General features: G+C 33.3%; 2 protein-coding genes across 3 annotated transcripts in view; one reads left to right on the top strand and one right to left on the bottom strand.

Annotated features, from left to right (window-relative positions):
• The first annotated feature begins 3,381 nt into the window (after nt 1–3,381).
• The window catches only part of LOC140886606 (vacuolar cation/proton exchanger 3-like), a 32,316-nt gene continuing 19,686 nt past the window's right edge, over nt 3,382–16,011 (top strand). Inside the window, exons 1-11 of one of the 2 annotated variants that reach the window (XR_012151615.1) lie at nt 3,382–3,735; nt 4,100–4,167; nt 4,306–4,334; nt 4,482–4,678; nt 5,696–5,908; nt 6,036–6,170; nt 6,296–6,412; nt 6,980–7,033; nt 7,156–7,272; nt 7,427–7,520; nt 7,975–8,102. Coding sequence is in view for 1 of the 2 variants with exons in the window: in XM_073293275.1 (XP_073149376.1) it covers nt 3,487–3,735; nt 4,100–4,167; nt 4,306–4,334; nt 4,482–4,678; nt 5,696–5,908; nt 6,036–6,170; nt 6,296–6,412; nt 6,980–7,033; nt 7,156–7,272; nt 7,427–7,520; nt 7,975–8,039 (1,338 nt within the window). In the remaining variant the exon portion in view is untranslated. Of the gene's footprint in view, nt 3,736–4,099; nt 4,168–4,305; nt 4,335–4,481; nt 4,679–5,695; nt 5,909–6,035; nt 6,171–6,295; nt 6,413–6,979; nt 7,034–7,155; nt 7,273–7,426; nt 7,521–7,974; nt 8,319–16,011 lie in introns of those variants that run through there. The other variant, XM_073293275.1, reaches the window with a different exon arrangement.
• LOC140892540 (violaxanthin de-epoxidase, chloroplastic-like) lies at nt 8,547–10,597 on the bottom strand. The gene is made up of 2 exons (XM_073301462.1): nt 10,359–10,597; nt 8,547–10,179 (listed from the first exon to the last, which is right to left on the bottom strand). The coding sequence occupies exons 1-2, from the start codon at nt 10,368–10,370 to the stop codon at nt 8,905–8,907; spliced, it is 1,287 nt and encodes a 428-aa protein (XP_073157563.1). The 5' UTR covers nt 10,371–10,597; the 3' UTR covers nt 8,547–8,904.

The raw sequence follows: 16,011 nt of genomic DNA, 5'->3' as shown, positions 1-16,011 counted from the left end.
TAGATATTTTAAATATAATTTATATTCTCTAAAGTAGCTAGTATAATATAATTAAAAAAAATATATCATTATAAACGCATATTAAATACTTTAACCATATAATGTATTGCATCCAACAAAATTACAAATTTAGGTTAAAACATATAAATCCACAACATATTTTGTTAGGATCGGTTTAGAGTGTAGAGGGGAGAGTTGAATACACTAAAAAATGTTTTGACGAGAAGTGATTAATTCAATCGGTTTAATGATTGAATTCTATGTTTATCTTGATGTCTAATGTAATTTGACAAACTGAGTATGTGCGAAAATATGTCAAGTTACAGATTTGAACACTTATAAAAAAACAGTGTATGCAAGATAGATAGTAGGTAGGTAAACTGATAAGAGACACAATGAGATGTTTACGAATGCTCGGAGATTTCAATTACTCCTACGTCACCCCTTTTTTCTCCTCGAAAAGATATCACTAGAAGACTTTGAATTTTACAAGCAATTTGCAAAACCCCAATCCAGTTTAGGACTTATACAATGCCTAAACAAGAACTCATAGTTACAACTCAGTTTCAGTCCTAAACTGATAAAATAAAGATGTTTACAACTCGATTGACTTGACATAAAAATGATCCATCAATGATCAGAATATCAGTTTGAGTGTTTGTGCTTCGAATTCTTTGATCGATTTCCAAGCTTTGAGATTTATATTCACATTAAGCTTAGTTGACAAAAGTTGTTCTTCAATCGATCCAGATCCTTATTTATACTTTTCGGATACCAATGATAATAAATTCAAAATGGATCTTCAGATAGAATTTCGAATTATTGTCGTTGCAATTGTCATTTTCACGAACAATATCTAAAGCCGACATTTTCCTTTGGATCGCGGCACTACAGAATGTGTCAGAGTACGGAAAACTTTATCCGAAAAAGGCGCGATGGTAAACTGACAATAGGTCAGCTTAGTGTCTTCAGTTTGGTTGACTTGAGTACTATCAGTTGAGCTCATACAAAAGACGTGTTTGTCAGTTTAACGCTTCTTTCTTAATTTATGCTGTAGTTTCAGTTTAGCCTCATATCGATTTTGTCTTCAGTTTAGTATTATATATTGTAAACACCAAAACTTAATTTCTCAACATATTTTTTACTTTCTAAAACTTCACAACCATCTATTATAGCTGTATCGATAAACATCTCTTACAAGTTACAAGTAGTGACAAGAAATTAATAATTCTTTTAAAAAATCTATAAATTCAATCAAAACAAATCATGTTTTTCTATAATAATAAAAAGGTTATAGATACTCATATTAGGTATATTTACCACCATTACTATTAAAACAACATAATTTGATATGAAACACATTTGAAATTGCGAAGGGAGAGGGAAATTAAAGACTCGTTCCAGTCACAAATGTTTGGCCGTTTTCTTGATTTAAACAAAAATAATTGGGCGTTTTTGATTTAGTCCTAAAATTTTACAATTTTAATCGATCGAGTTGGTCATTTCGTCAATTTTAATAAAAAATAGACATAACATACGTCAGTCATGCCCCTAAACCCGATCAAATATCTCGGACTGAACCAAAATCATTGAATTGAAAGAATGATTAACTCGGACGATTTTTTGAAACATTTAAGACTAAACTAGCTAGAATGCCAAAAAACATCTGAAATATGTTTTTTTTAATGTTAGTTTACGGTATTAGTTCATTGATTCGTATTTTTTCGTTTAGTCATTTTTCATCAAAATGATAATGTGATGCCGAAAATGACATGTCACCAAAAATTATTACTGTTGCGACGGACATTGCTAACGTACTTGTTCGATAGCATTGCTCCGATGAACAATTCCTAAGACCAAAATATTGTGAGTTAGTAATTAAGATCGTGAATTGAATAATAACAAGACTAAAATGAAAAACCTACAAGTTAGGGTGTTGAATATGTAAATTTTTCTTTGAATTCACTTGAGTTTTATCGATCCAAGCATGTCAAGGAATTTGAAATCCATTAATATCTTAAATTCAACAATCCAAGAATAACTATAAAATATTTCCCCAAGTGTATGTTGTAAAGGAATGGATTTGTGAATGAAAATTGTGGCTTGAATTAGGAAGGGGTGGGAATTAATGAACTAATGTACAAATCAAGAGTCCAATTATGTAATTAGAGGAGATAAAGATACCTTTACCTTACCTTAATTCGCCTCCCCCATGATCACCATGTGATTATTAATTAAGTGATGGTCATCAATACATGGTGGTGGAAGGGTGAGCTTTGAGCACCCTCGAACGTGATTTAATAGGGCGATAAACTCCTCAAATCAAGCCTAAAAATATGGAGTCCATTTCAACAATTCACACACTTGATTTCTATCAATTCATTTATATTCTCTTTAATTAAGTTTGCTACGTACGTCGTTTCTCGTCATTCATTTCAGTGCTTTTATTGTTTGCGTAAAGTGAAATAAAATTTGTGTTTAATTGTTAATGTTTTGAATTGTTGTGTTTTGGGAAATGAACACTCATTGATTCTCGAAGGCGTCCGTGTTAGAGGATAATCTTTTTTAAGAAAACTGTGAGTTTCACGATCGAGGCTCGATATTGATAATTTGTTTTGCCACGAGTATATGTTTGTGTGACTAATTAAAGTGCAGGTCCATATCACTCTAACCAATAATTGTTATCAGCCGAAGTTACGTTCAACCTTGATTCAATTGAATTTTTGCTAATATTTTGTAAGAAATTACCACTCGTCCATGATCATGACACGATTAATGTCCGTACGTGTTTACATATTTGGCTTTACCTGACATTGCTACACTTAACCAATAAGTTAATTATTAGTCAGTTATTTATATTATATTATTTAATAAAATTCCCACTTTATTTCATTGAAATTTATCATATTATCGTAATTCTATACAATAATAATCCCAACATTGTATTTTCATATATCTATTGTTATTTCTGAGGTGCGTAGGTTATTTATTTATATATTATTTATTAATTTTTTTAGATATATACACGTGGACCCATAGATCATATATATAGTGGTGTCAAAATGGGTTAGGTCGGTCGGATTAATCTGCCCCGGCGCCACCTAAAATGGGTGGGTTGAGTTGGTATTTTCTCAACCCGCCTAAAGGTGAGCCGGCCTCCCGTCCAGCCTAATGATAGATTGTGACGGGTTGTGGGCCGGCCCGCCCATTTGACACCTCTACACATATATATATATATTGGCATGTGCGGAACCGCCTAACAGAAATCGTATTGCCCATATGTTTTGGTAAATCATAAGACAACAAAAAGTAACGAAATTTCGCGGAAGCAACAGCGCTGCGCTCTGATCTACTCATGGTATATATAAGTTTGAGGTTATCTGGAACATCGGGAACCCAACAACCTCACGAGCCTGCAAAACTTTCGAGTGTCGACGGAATTAAGCATTCTTATTACATGCAAGAGTGGTGATTAAACACAGGAAAATGGCGGAATTGGAGAACGGGAACATGAAGGGACTGAGCAAGGAGATGAGACATGGCCGCACAGCACACAACATGTCATCGTCTTCCCTGCGCAAGAAGTCCCATCTCACTCTTGTCAACAGAGTTCGTATCGGGTTTCTTCGAAGTTTCCTTGCAAACTTGCAGGAGGTTTTGCTGGGAACCAAGCTCTCCGTCCTCTTCTTGGCCATCCCTTTCGCCATTGTCGCCCACTATTGCCATTTTCGGAATGTGAGTTGCATGTCTTTCACTACTCTTATCCATTTTTCTCTACTTTTTCATGATATATATATATATATATATTCCACGGGGAGAAGTGGGTGGGGATTTTTTAAAAAAAATGCAGTGCAGAAAAGTTAGAGAGAGAGAGATATTTTTTTGTTTTTACTTCATCCAGTATAAAAATATCATCGTGTTAAAAAAAAAACCCCATGTTTTAAACAACTAGCAAAAACTTCACCATAATATTATATATATATTCTTACGGAAGTTTTTTTTTTTTTTTTTTATGTTTTTAGTAAGTTAACTTTGAGTTAATTTTCTTGATTAATATACTCATAATATATATACACTGTCTCAATTATCTTCTTCTCAGCCATGGATATTTGCTTTAAGCTTACTTGGAATCACTCCCCTGGCCGAACGAGTCAGTTTCCTCACAGAGTAAGGCCATATATATTTCAATTATCCAGTTATAACTATCATATTTATAATTCTTTTCAATTCTAAAAGTAATTAAAAAATTAATTTATACACTCTAATAATCGAGGATTTATATCATTCGCTCTCTAATTAATGCAGGCAAATCGCTTGTTACACAGGGCCAACAGGTGATTAGCTAATTTCATCTCAGTTAACTAATTCTATGCAAATAAATTATTGCCTATTATATATCAACCAATTATTATTATATAAGTGTGTAAAATTATCAATCAATTACATTTTATTTTTTTTTTTTTTTTTTTTTATGTCTGCAGTTGGAGGACTCTTGAACGCAACATGTGGAAATGCGACAGAAATGATAATAGCAATACTGGCACTTGCTAACCACAAAGTTTCTGTGGTCAAATACTCTCTATTGGGATCTATCCTTTCTAATCTTCTTTTGGTTCTTGGCTCCTCCCTCTTCTGTGGTGGCATTGCTAACATATCGAAACAGCAAAAATTCGATCGAGTAAGAAAATATATAACATATACGAGCCCAGCTCCCTTAATTTGCACATATATATATATTGTATTCACATACAGGAGTGTAGCTAATAATTCAATGGAATAAAAGTATACACAAAACATCTCTCATGATTCAAGGGCATGATCTTCATCCTAATAGAGTTGTCCGTCCTGATTTTTTCGTTACATGTCTGTGTTTGTGAGAAAAGGAGTCAGAAGTTGATAGTGACAGATTTCTTGGGAGTTGGGTTACTTGGGTATATAAACTTGAACAACTCTTTTAGTTAGCTTTTGGGGTCGAGTTAGATCGTCCAAGTATATTGTATTTAACATGATATCAGAGCTTAGGTCCACCATTATGTGTGACTGCCCATAGTTGAACCATCCGTTAATATCTCCAGACTCCAGTAGTTTCATTCTTGGACTGACAAATGGTGTGTTAAGATGTCCAACATCGGATTGACATTAATGGATGATCTAACTATGGGCAGTCTGACACATAATGGTGGACATAAGCTTTGATACTATGTTAAACACAATATACTTGGATTTGAAATTAGTTACATGTATAGAGTTCGACAATCTTTTGTGGTTGCGTTAGGTCCAAGTCCATTATCTTTAACAGATAGTTGATAAATCTATTTTCTTCTTTAATTTAATTTAATTTAATTATGTGTGTACGATATTTATTAAATTATTTTTAAAAAAAACTACCTATATTTATCAGTTGAAGGTTTCGATTGAGCAGTTTCTTGTGGAATTCATTATGCTCTGTCATATATATACTTGCATAGGCTTGCTTCTAGGTCATGGTAATATAAGTATATCCTTTGTAGGCATTAATATTTTTCATGTAAGTGATTTTAGATAATTTTGTGTGCTCACTCGTGTATATGTAAACATTTTCAAACTTACAATAACATTTTATAAAATCGAACTTACCAAGCTTCAATTAGCTTCAATTTGTGAATGAATTAGCTATTGACATAATGCATCTATATTTTTTCTTGTAAAACTACAGAGGCAGGCAGATGTCAACTCATTGCTTTTGTTCTTGGGATTATTGTGCCATGTATTGCCTTTGATGTTCAAATTTTCTGGGAAATCCGCGGAACAAACCGCAGTTGGGACACTTCAGTTGTCGAGGGCAAGCTGCATCGTCATGCTCATTGCGTACATTGCATATCTAATCTTCCAGTTATGGACTCATAGACAATTATTCGAGACTCCGGAGGTGATCATTCCCGTACAAGATTTCTTTGGCACATTACAAATCTTGCTTGACAATTACTTGTTACCCTAGGTTTCAATAAAATTAATTTTTTAAAAACAAAAATTAATAAAAAATTAGTTGTTTTCAGGAAGAAGACGATGTTTTTGACGACGATGTATCAGATGACACTCCAATTATAGGGTTTTGGAGTGGATTTATTTGGTTAGTTCTCATGACCGGAATCATAGCTGTTCTGTCTGAATACGTAGTTGCCACAATCGAAGTAAGTACATAAACTTATAAATGCTTATGTTTAGCATACTTTGTTTCTTATGTACAGTGACGTTAAAATTTAATAAAATCTAATTGTTCATATTCTAATATATCTTTTGTTCAAAATATACATAGGATGCATCAAATTATTGGGGGTTATCCATCAACTTCATCAGTGTGATTTTACTACCAATTGTGGGAAATGCAGCAGAACATGCAGGGGCTATCATTTTCGCATTCAAGAACAAATTGGTGAGTGTTATTTCGAACTATTAATTAAATATGTGAAAAATAATTGATCTTTGATGATTATTTGTGTGAATTTTATGATTTTGGGAGTGAATAAGTTTTCGAATTAGAATACTCAAAGTCAAGTCTATGACTGAGTACTTGACGAATTATTGAGAAGAAAGATCACTTGATTATAGAAAGATAATTTTATTACGAAAAGAATTTTATACAATTTATGTGTTGTCTTTGTGGATACTTAATTAATTGCTGGATTGTAATTTTTCGTCACTTAGCAAATGAAGCACACATCGTATGCTAAGAAACACTAGTTAATACAATATTTTTGAAAATTTTGTGCTATAATATAGTATGATAGTCTATGAAGTTTATGACTGTTGGATTGCCCAAAAATCACGATGTTCCGTAGTTTCTAGAATATTCCATAGTCTTTTAGAGTCTTACATAATCTTGTTGTGCCTTTCAGAATCCTCACGATGATAATTTTTTTAGAATATCCTAATATTGCTTTTACACGGTTCTAGAATGTTCTGGAAATGTGAATGACCATTTAACTTATCTCTTGTGCAGGATATATCTTTAGGCGTAGCACTAGGTTCGGCAACACAAATTGCCATGTTTGTGGTATGTTTATGCATACATCATTCTCGTAATTATTTACACAATTGCTCGAATACTCAATTAATTAATTAAATCTTTAGAAAAAATTAAGTTTTTCTAATTAAAAACAATTTTAAATGTTTTAGGTCCCAACAAGTGTAATCGTAGCGTGGATCATGGGTATCGACATGGATCTGGACCTCAATATCCTAGAAACAAGTACTCTTGCCATATCTATTCTGGTCACGGCATTCACTTTACAAGTAAGACATTTGTAGCGATGAAATCTTGTCCAAGAAACAAGAAATCACGAAAAAAAATAAAATTATATTGATTAAATTACAATTTATTTACAAAAACCCTATAAAACGTTTGTGATTTTGTAATGTATTGACACTAATTAGGGAACTTTTGCAGGATGGAACGTCACATTATATGAAGGGTTTGGTTCTTTTGCTGTGCTATGTTGTCATCGGCGCATGCTTCTTCGTGTTCAAGACGCCATTTATCAGTAAGAATTTTATCATCCTGAGAGACCAAATAAGAACCAAATTAGTCTTGCAAATTAGATTATTTTAATTGGGTTTTGATTCACTGAGTAGCTCTTACTACATTAGGGTTTCTTTTTTAATATTACTTTAGTCCTATTTTGTTAGAGTGTTGATGTGATGCTATAAATTGCTAAAATTATATATATCGCACATGTTGATGCTTGCATATCGAGCTAACACCACCACAACAGTCTGATAAAATAAGTTTATAAAAAAGGGGAAAAAACAGAGCTATACATTGTACTGAGACAAAATTTTTTGACAAATTATAGGACTAAAATTCAAACGACAACTTAGGGGATTAAATTGACGGTTCCTTAATATTTAATGTGATATATGTCCACTAATCTATAAATGCTTGTTTTACAATCTTATACTTAATGTTTTTGTTGTTTTAAATTTGTTCGCATGCAGACCATGAAAGGGGTGCAAACTTAGAGCTTAGCACCTCCCAGGGTCAGGAAATCTTTAGAATCTGAATGGATTTCCAGGTGAACGCAGGGAGATTCAAGAGAATATATCGGACCGACGACACAACACTCGTTCATTACTTCATACGTTTAGATGGAATCGGACGTCGAGGGTCAATGAGATCCATTATTATTATTCTTTGATCGAGATCCCGCCCGGTTTTCTCAAATTCGTGATTGAAACGTAGCTAAAATATGTTGAAGTAATTCTGTTTATAAATAAGGGTTTCCAGAGCTGGAATAATACCTGTTAGGCTGTACATGTAGCAGCCAAGTTGGGAGTTTGTTCTTTATCTTTTTAAAATTATTATTGGGTTATTTTCTTATAATGGATTGATTATATATGTTTTATTTTATATTGTATGATAAACTAAAGTTGTAATTTTGGTGGTTTTGTTCTTGCCAGTGCCAAATTTTATTAATACTAGCATAATTGCATGCAATGATCATGTTGTTAAGCGATCGATCGATACATAAATATATAATAAACTTAAGTTTGTAGCCAACTTTCGAGGATTGAGTTAAATCTTATTAAACTTAAATTTGTAACTAATATGACGAGAATAACACTAGATTTGATGAGATAAGTTATACATAAATTAATAATATCTCAAACCAAACAATGCCTAGTTTATATGGCAATATTGCATATTCTCACTGCTCCTACACGTGAAAGCAGAGCAGGCAAGAGCTTAAATGACGTTTGAAAATGAACCTTCAACAGCAGTTAGGCCTTCCTATTATAATGGATAAATTGACTCATTAGGCAATCAATTGACAAACGGCCATGGCCAACCCTGCTGTATTTGCCTTCCGTCTCCACCCCATGGGTTTCTTTTTCTCAGAAATCTCATAGAAATGAAACTTTCAATGCTTAGACTCGTATCTTATGATGCAAACATGAACCCTCAGGCAGGTCTAAAGGTGGATTTTGACAAGAAGAATTATCAACAGAGTACAGCTCCCACTCCTTGATTCTACATCTATCCAATGCAGACACCAATCGATGCCTCTCACTCTCTTCTGGGTACTTGCCATCCGGGCTGACAAGTATTGCCCCGCTGTACGACTGTCCCGCGACTCGAGCAGCTCCATGGTAGTGAAACAGACCCCAAGTAAAATCATCTGCAACCTCCACTATCGTCCAAAATTCATTTGAAACCACTCCATTATCTAAGACACTGAAGTGAAATGTTCCCGGTGTCTTTCCTCTTTTAACACGGTATTTTCTTCGTCTCCACACCAAAGCCCCCCCAAGTGTTCTCACTTGAAATACTGGCTCATACCAAAATGATCCTTTTGCCTTTCCCCTGTAGAATAACTGGTACTGGCATGGAAACTGATCATAAGCAGGGTTCTGTCCAGCAACAACACGCCAACTCCAACCCAACCTCCCCAACCAACCCACAAGTAGATCTTCACTAATTTCATGATTCAAATCTTCTCCTCGAAACCGAACCATTGGCATTACATGGGGTTTGTCCGGAATCTTGGCATCCAATTCAAGACAGTTGTGCTTCTGCAGTACACATAAAGAAAACTCTTCGAGTTTCGGACTCTCGTACGAAGCAATACAACAATAGTTGCATACTTGATCCACAGGGCTACATTGATTCAAGCATTGAAGAGCTTTCCTACAATTTGGATCCATCAGACAATTCAATATTTGAGGCCCACAATATTTCACCATACAATTCAATGTCGAAAAGCCTTTTGCTCTTAGATTCTTCAGGGTAGAAACTGGTCTTACATAAGCATTTATTATTACTAACAAACAGAAGCGTATATCATCAGCAGTATGCCTATCCCAGGCCTCGAATACAGTTCGAACAACTTCCTTTGATTTCTTGAGTTCCCGTCGTGGAGGCAATGATAAATAGCTGAATATACTTGTTTTTGCCTCAGTTTGGACAAGAGATCCCCCTAACTTGTTTGTCAAAGCAGGAGATGAATCAAAACATATGACATTTGAAACGTGTTGACAATTGGCTTGGATCCATTCAACCGATTCTTGATCCACCACAGCAACAATCATCAAAATATTTGCATGAGCTAGTTCCATCCCTATGACGTCATAATTGGATTGATTAAAGTGATCCGTAAAAACAAGCATTTCAAACCCTTCATCAATCCATTGCAATCTTTCAGCCTGGGGAATTAGAAACAGTCATGAGGGGTCTCAAATTCATGAACACTCTCACACAACAAAATAAGATCACAAACATAAACTAATTAATACATAAAATACAAGAATCAGTCAATGGGCGATTGATGCATTCTACCAACTACCAAGTACTCAAAAATTAGTGTTGAAAGATTGGCACTCACAGTGTGGAGCATAACGTGGGACCAAGGTGTGGATTTAAGGGGGCTTACGCTACCTTCACCCACGAGAGCCACTATTCTCACCGGGTTTGTATTCTCTGACTCTGACTCTGACTGGACAGCAAAAGAAATATTCGAATTCCAGCTGCGAAATTTCGTGTACTCTCGGAAAAAAACCAAACGATTTGGCTTAATGTATTCATTGGTTGTCGGAAAATAGAAGCGAGTATGGAATGGATATGGATGGCAGAGCACCCATGGTAAAACCATTATCCTTTAATTTTTCAGCTCTCATCTGCCGTTTGTGATCTCGATGATAGCTCAAACGACTGGGGCCGGTTTGTGTGTTCATATTTTGGATAAAACCAAAAAAATCGGAAATTTAAATGGAAAAAATAAAAAATCAAAACGAACCGAAATCGTATTTTGTAATTCGGATATAAATATTAAAACCAAAGTTTATTTGGTTCGATTTTGGATTATATATGTCAAAACCGAACCGACCGAAAAAACCGAAATTAAATTAAATTATTAATTTTATATAAATTTTTTATTTATATTATATATCTTATGAGATGATATTTAGTGAATAAATAATTATTTAAAAAAAAATTTAGTTGATTGTCGTTTATTTAATTCATTGTTGTTGTTTATGTACTTTATAGTTGATTAATTGATTGTTGTTTATGTAATTTTTATTTGATTGTTGTTTATGTAAGTTATTTAAAATTTATTTTTAAAGTTTTTACTAAGAAATCATGTAAAAAATATATTATATTTTATAATATATTTATATTATTAATTTTAATATTTGTATCAAAATCGGAATAACCGTATGTCCGTATCAAAATTTGTTTTGTTTTTTTTAAAATATTATAAGATTGTGGTTGGATGTTTGTTTTTGTATTGTTTGTTATTTTTTTTTCTTCATTATATGATTATAACTTTAAGTTGTGTGTTGGTGTATTTAAATTACATGTTTGATGAAATTTATGTTTATTTTATTGTGTTATGTATTATTAATGATAAAATCGATCAAACCGAACCGTATAAACCGGTCCATTTTAGTACAAAAATCAAACCGAACCGAAGTAGAACGGTTTGACTTTGGATTACATTTTTATATATCGAAAACCGAAAAACCAAAACGAAATTAGACAAATTAAAACCGAACCGACCGATAAACACCCCTAGGGCCCGTGATAAATCCATGTATTTTAAGAAATTAGCAAAATCATTCACGTTCACATCAATTAAATATAATACGTTAGTGTTATAATTTGATTTAATTTGAAATTCGATGTATTTGTACTAAAAAAAATAATAAACAAAAAACAAATATTTAGAAAATGTTTATACATTCGTACACCATACAATAAAAAAAATAATAACAAAACAAAATAAATCGACAATTTAGATAGATATAATATAATGACGATTAATGTTCACATTAATATGTATCAAACTATTATATTTATAACTAACTAATAAATGACGTCTATCAAAAAAGTTGAACATATAACATTAAGTTAAATTATCTATGATCTTGTAAATTTATTTTGTACATTTATATGGAAGAGATAAATAATTTATTTTTAATTTTTCATTATTGATTTTTAATTTTATTTAGATAGAAACTATTGGATATTGGACTGTATTTTTTATTAATTGAATTGAATTTTTAATATATATACCATCATAAATGATTTATTACCAATAAATTCGAATATTAATAAAAAACATTTGACCAAGTATTAGATTTTTTCTTGATTTCCAAATTATATAAACTTAGATAATGATTATAGAATATTTAGATGATATCTAACTACAATCATGATTTCATTTTACGAATTTTTTTAATAAATTATAAATTAAATTAACTATATATTTTATTGGGTATAATTAAGTTAGGACAATTATACTACTCAAATTGATAGTGATATAATAAATTATAAAATGCGAAAAGAGAATAAAAAATTAAAAATATCGCATGAGTTTTAAGTTTAATTGCCTTTTAATTTTGTCATTTTATCAATAGTTATTATTTATCCATTAGAGTAGTATAATTTAAAATTAAAAGTAAGCATATGTACGTGGCTATAATATATATATATATATATATATATATAAAACTCAATCTTACTTTTTTATATTAATAATTTTCTTGGACTCCAATTCAAGTTATGAATTAAATAAATAATGTTATTTATTGGTCTATTTCATCATCCATTGAATAAAACTTAATAAATTATTAACAATAAATATAATTTAATTAAAAACTCGTATGGTAACACAAAAATCACATAGCCAATTATTAATCATGAGTATAACATAACAACAAAAAATAGCAATCTAATTATAATCTTGATTGAAATAAACAGTGATACTAATAGAATAAATATATATCAACTCATTTTTTTATTTATAAATAGAAAAATCGTTAAAAAATATGTCTAAAAATTAAAACTCGGTGGACTTTGTTTCCTAGGAACATTCATTGCGCGATATTACAATTATATTGATATATTGTTATAAAATAGTGAATTCATAACAATAATTGGGATAATTCATATTAAATAAATTAAACCAGAATAAAGGATGTAATATTTTTTTTTTTAAAAATGTAATGCAGTCAATAATGAATGATTAATAATAAAATATAGATTAGAGCACTATAACATTTGTGTCAATTTTTAAAGGGTCGATTTTTAAGTGAAAGAACCATTAAAACTATAGTAGCCCGGTTTCATTTTACCAGATTAAGTTGCTAATCATGTTTAGATTTAATAAAACATGATTAAGAGATTTTAATATGATCAACCGAACCAAGGAATTGGGTTAAAAATGCTCGAAAAATGCTTAATGGGCTTATTTGGGCTCGGGCAGTTCGAAGGATCCAAACTGGGTTCGGAGGGTCCGATCCCAAGGGATTTCGGAGGCTCTGAATTGGTTTGGGAGTTGGTGAGATCGGACGGTCCGAACTCTCCCCGAAAAGATGTCAAAAAGATTTCTACAGGTGTATCGGACGTCGGAGATCGGACGATCCGAAGAGGAATCGGACCGTTCGAACTTGGCATGCATGAAACGTGGACATCAGGAAAGGATCGGACCGTCCGGAGAGGGGTTCGGACGATCCGAACTTGGCCTATTAATAGGGGTCCGAGGGCTCTCATTTGGATTGCCAAATTTCCTCTCCTCTCCCGTCATGCCTTTATTTTAAAGACTTCGGGACTCTTTCTTTAAGAGTTGGAGTTGGAATTAGTTTTTTTTTATAGCGGACAATGTCCGTAGTAGCGGCTAGGTGGCGGAGCTCTGGCAAGGCGTCCAGGGGTCATAGCTAGGTTATGCCCAGGCTCTGGGGCATGCGACATCAGTGGGCTGACGACGGACGAATGTATGGTTTTGGTTTCCTATAGGAAATAGGGAGTAGGCTATAGTTTAATTAAGGCTTTTAGAGCCTAGTAGGTGATGTTTGGCATGCTAGGTAATGCATGGTTATTTATGTTATATTGCTGCATGGTAGGCTTGGACCTAGAGGGGGAGCTTCCACGATCTGCCTTACAAAGGTACGGAAGTATTATTCGAGATATCCAGATTGAGTATGCATGTATTATGTGTTTGCATGAATTATGTGATTTCATGTTTTATATGCCTTTATATACAACATGTCATGACTGTATGTTGCATACATGATCATATTGATCCTTTACCTCAGAGGTATCCTGTAGTAGAGCGCTCACCCTACGAGTTTGTGGATGGTTGGATACATAAGTCTTGTGTCAGGTCACCGTGATGGTTGAAAACTTGTACTAGTATCAGGTCACCATTAACCATTGGGTATATGAGCCAACTCCTGAGGCGACGGCGCTGCGTGCTATATACCCTGGGCCCGGTCTTTGAGCTTGTTTCTTGACCTGAGTGTCTTGGTACCTAGTTCATTTGCATTCATGATCTTATAATAGTGTATGCTCATACTCTCATACTGAGCGTGTTAGGCTCACTTACGGTTGTTTTTTGTTGGCTGGATGCCTTATTCCATGGGGTAGTTGCAGGTAGTTCTCCTGGGGACATGGAGGTTAGGTGGTGACTAAAACTGGATAATAGAGTTGACCACTAGGTTTTGCTTACCTGGTACTATTTTATTTTTAGATTTTGCATTTAATCTGATTAAGATTATTTAATGTTTAATTGCATGCTTAAGTCTCTGATTAATAGATGATCACGGTGCGGGTCACTATATTTATGGTATCAGAGCATGCAATAAGATTCTTTGGGACATAGTATTGATTTTGGGTTATCCTTTGTTGGATTACAAGTTGGATTCAATGATGATAGCAATATCAGGAATTGGAATAGTAGGATATCTAGGCTTTTTCAAGTTTGTCATTGCCAAGGTTGGCAGCAGAGGTTCGTATTATGAGGATCCCAATAGGATGGAGCTGGAAGAGAAGATCCAGTTTTCAACGTCAGACACTTCTCATGGTTGAAGGGAATGTGTGACAAGTAGTCATCAATTCTGCATCGACCAAGGAAGCCACCCAACAAAACTTTCCATTAGTAGTTGGAAAGATTGTCAGAAGATCTTACCATAGATTGGATCATTTAATTGGTAGTTTCCGGTAGTTAAATTCTTTGAGATCTTGCAAGGTAGAAGGTCTGCTGAAATGAGTTACAGACGGAAAACTTCATGTTCAAGATCAATAGACGGAATGAAAGATTTCCGCAGAAGTTTAAATACTGTATTAAGTTTTGTTATAAACAGTAATTCAATTGTAATCAGATGTATTAAAGATTTCAGTATTTGATGTACTAAGATTTTGTTTTATTGTACTTCTTTCAGTTTAACCTTTTGTTTAAAGTTATGTATTAGATGGGATTGTAATAAAGATTGTATTAGAACCTGGATTGGTGGTTCAAGTATTGTAATCTTTGAGTTTTTCTTGGTTAAATTGATTAAAAGATTGATTATTTGTGTACTCGGGATTTTACATGTTTCAGATGAATAGTTCTAAAATTTTTACCTAGAATATTCTAGTAAACCAAGTGTTTTCCAGGGATGATGTGATTCATCAGGATGCATGAGTGTTTATTCTAGGAGGGTTTTCTTAGACTAGTTAGCTATTTTGACCCTTTTAGGTTGTTGTCTTGAGATGATGTATTTTCATCAGGTTGCCAGGTCAAGTAATACCAAGAGTTGTGGACTATGACAAAGACTAGACGTGAGGAGGCGCGACCCTTAGTCGGTATTGCTCTAGAAGTTTCCATACTTCAGAGATTGTTTGGAGGCCTTTGTGCTCCAGGGACTTTATAGGAAAGGCTACTCAGTCTGGAAATTTGGCAACAGTCACAGTAGGGTATGAATTTGGATTGGACAAATATCAGGTGTGGTATCAAGGTTTAGTTATCATCTGTTTGAGATACAGATGTTACATTATCAGAATAGTCTTGGAATGGATTTTTCCTTGACAAGTAATCGTTCTGAGCACATAGGCTTTGCCTACAGTTTGGAATTTCGGGGTTTAATCCAAGAGTTTAGTTGAATGGATATTCAACAGGATTTAAATTGTCAGGTGCTTGCAAACTCGGGATTTGAGTCGTGTTTCTATAAAGTTCAGTTTTCCTTGATCAATAATTTTGATCCGGATATGAATATTGC

This window comes from Henckelia pumila, chromosome 3 (genome assembly GCF_033568475.1).
Source record: "Henckelia pumila isolate YLH828 chromosome 3, ASM3356847v2, whole genome shotgun sequence".
In the NCBI taxonomy this organism is placed as follows: Eukaryota; Viridiplantae; Streptophyta; class Magnoliopsida; order Lamiales; family Gesneriaceae; genus Henckelia; species Henckelia pumila.
Note: the sequence above shows the minus strand (reverse complement) of the source record. Positions and strands in the feature narration are given on the sequence as shown.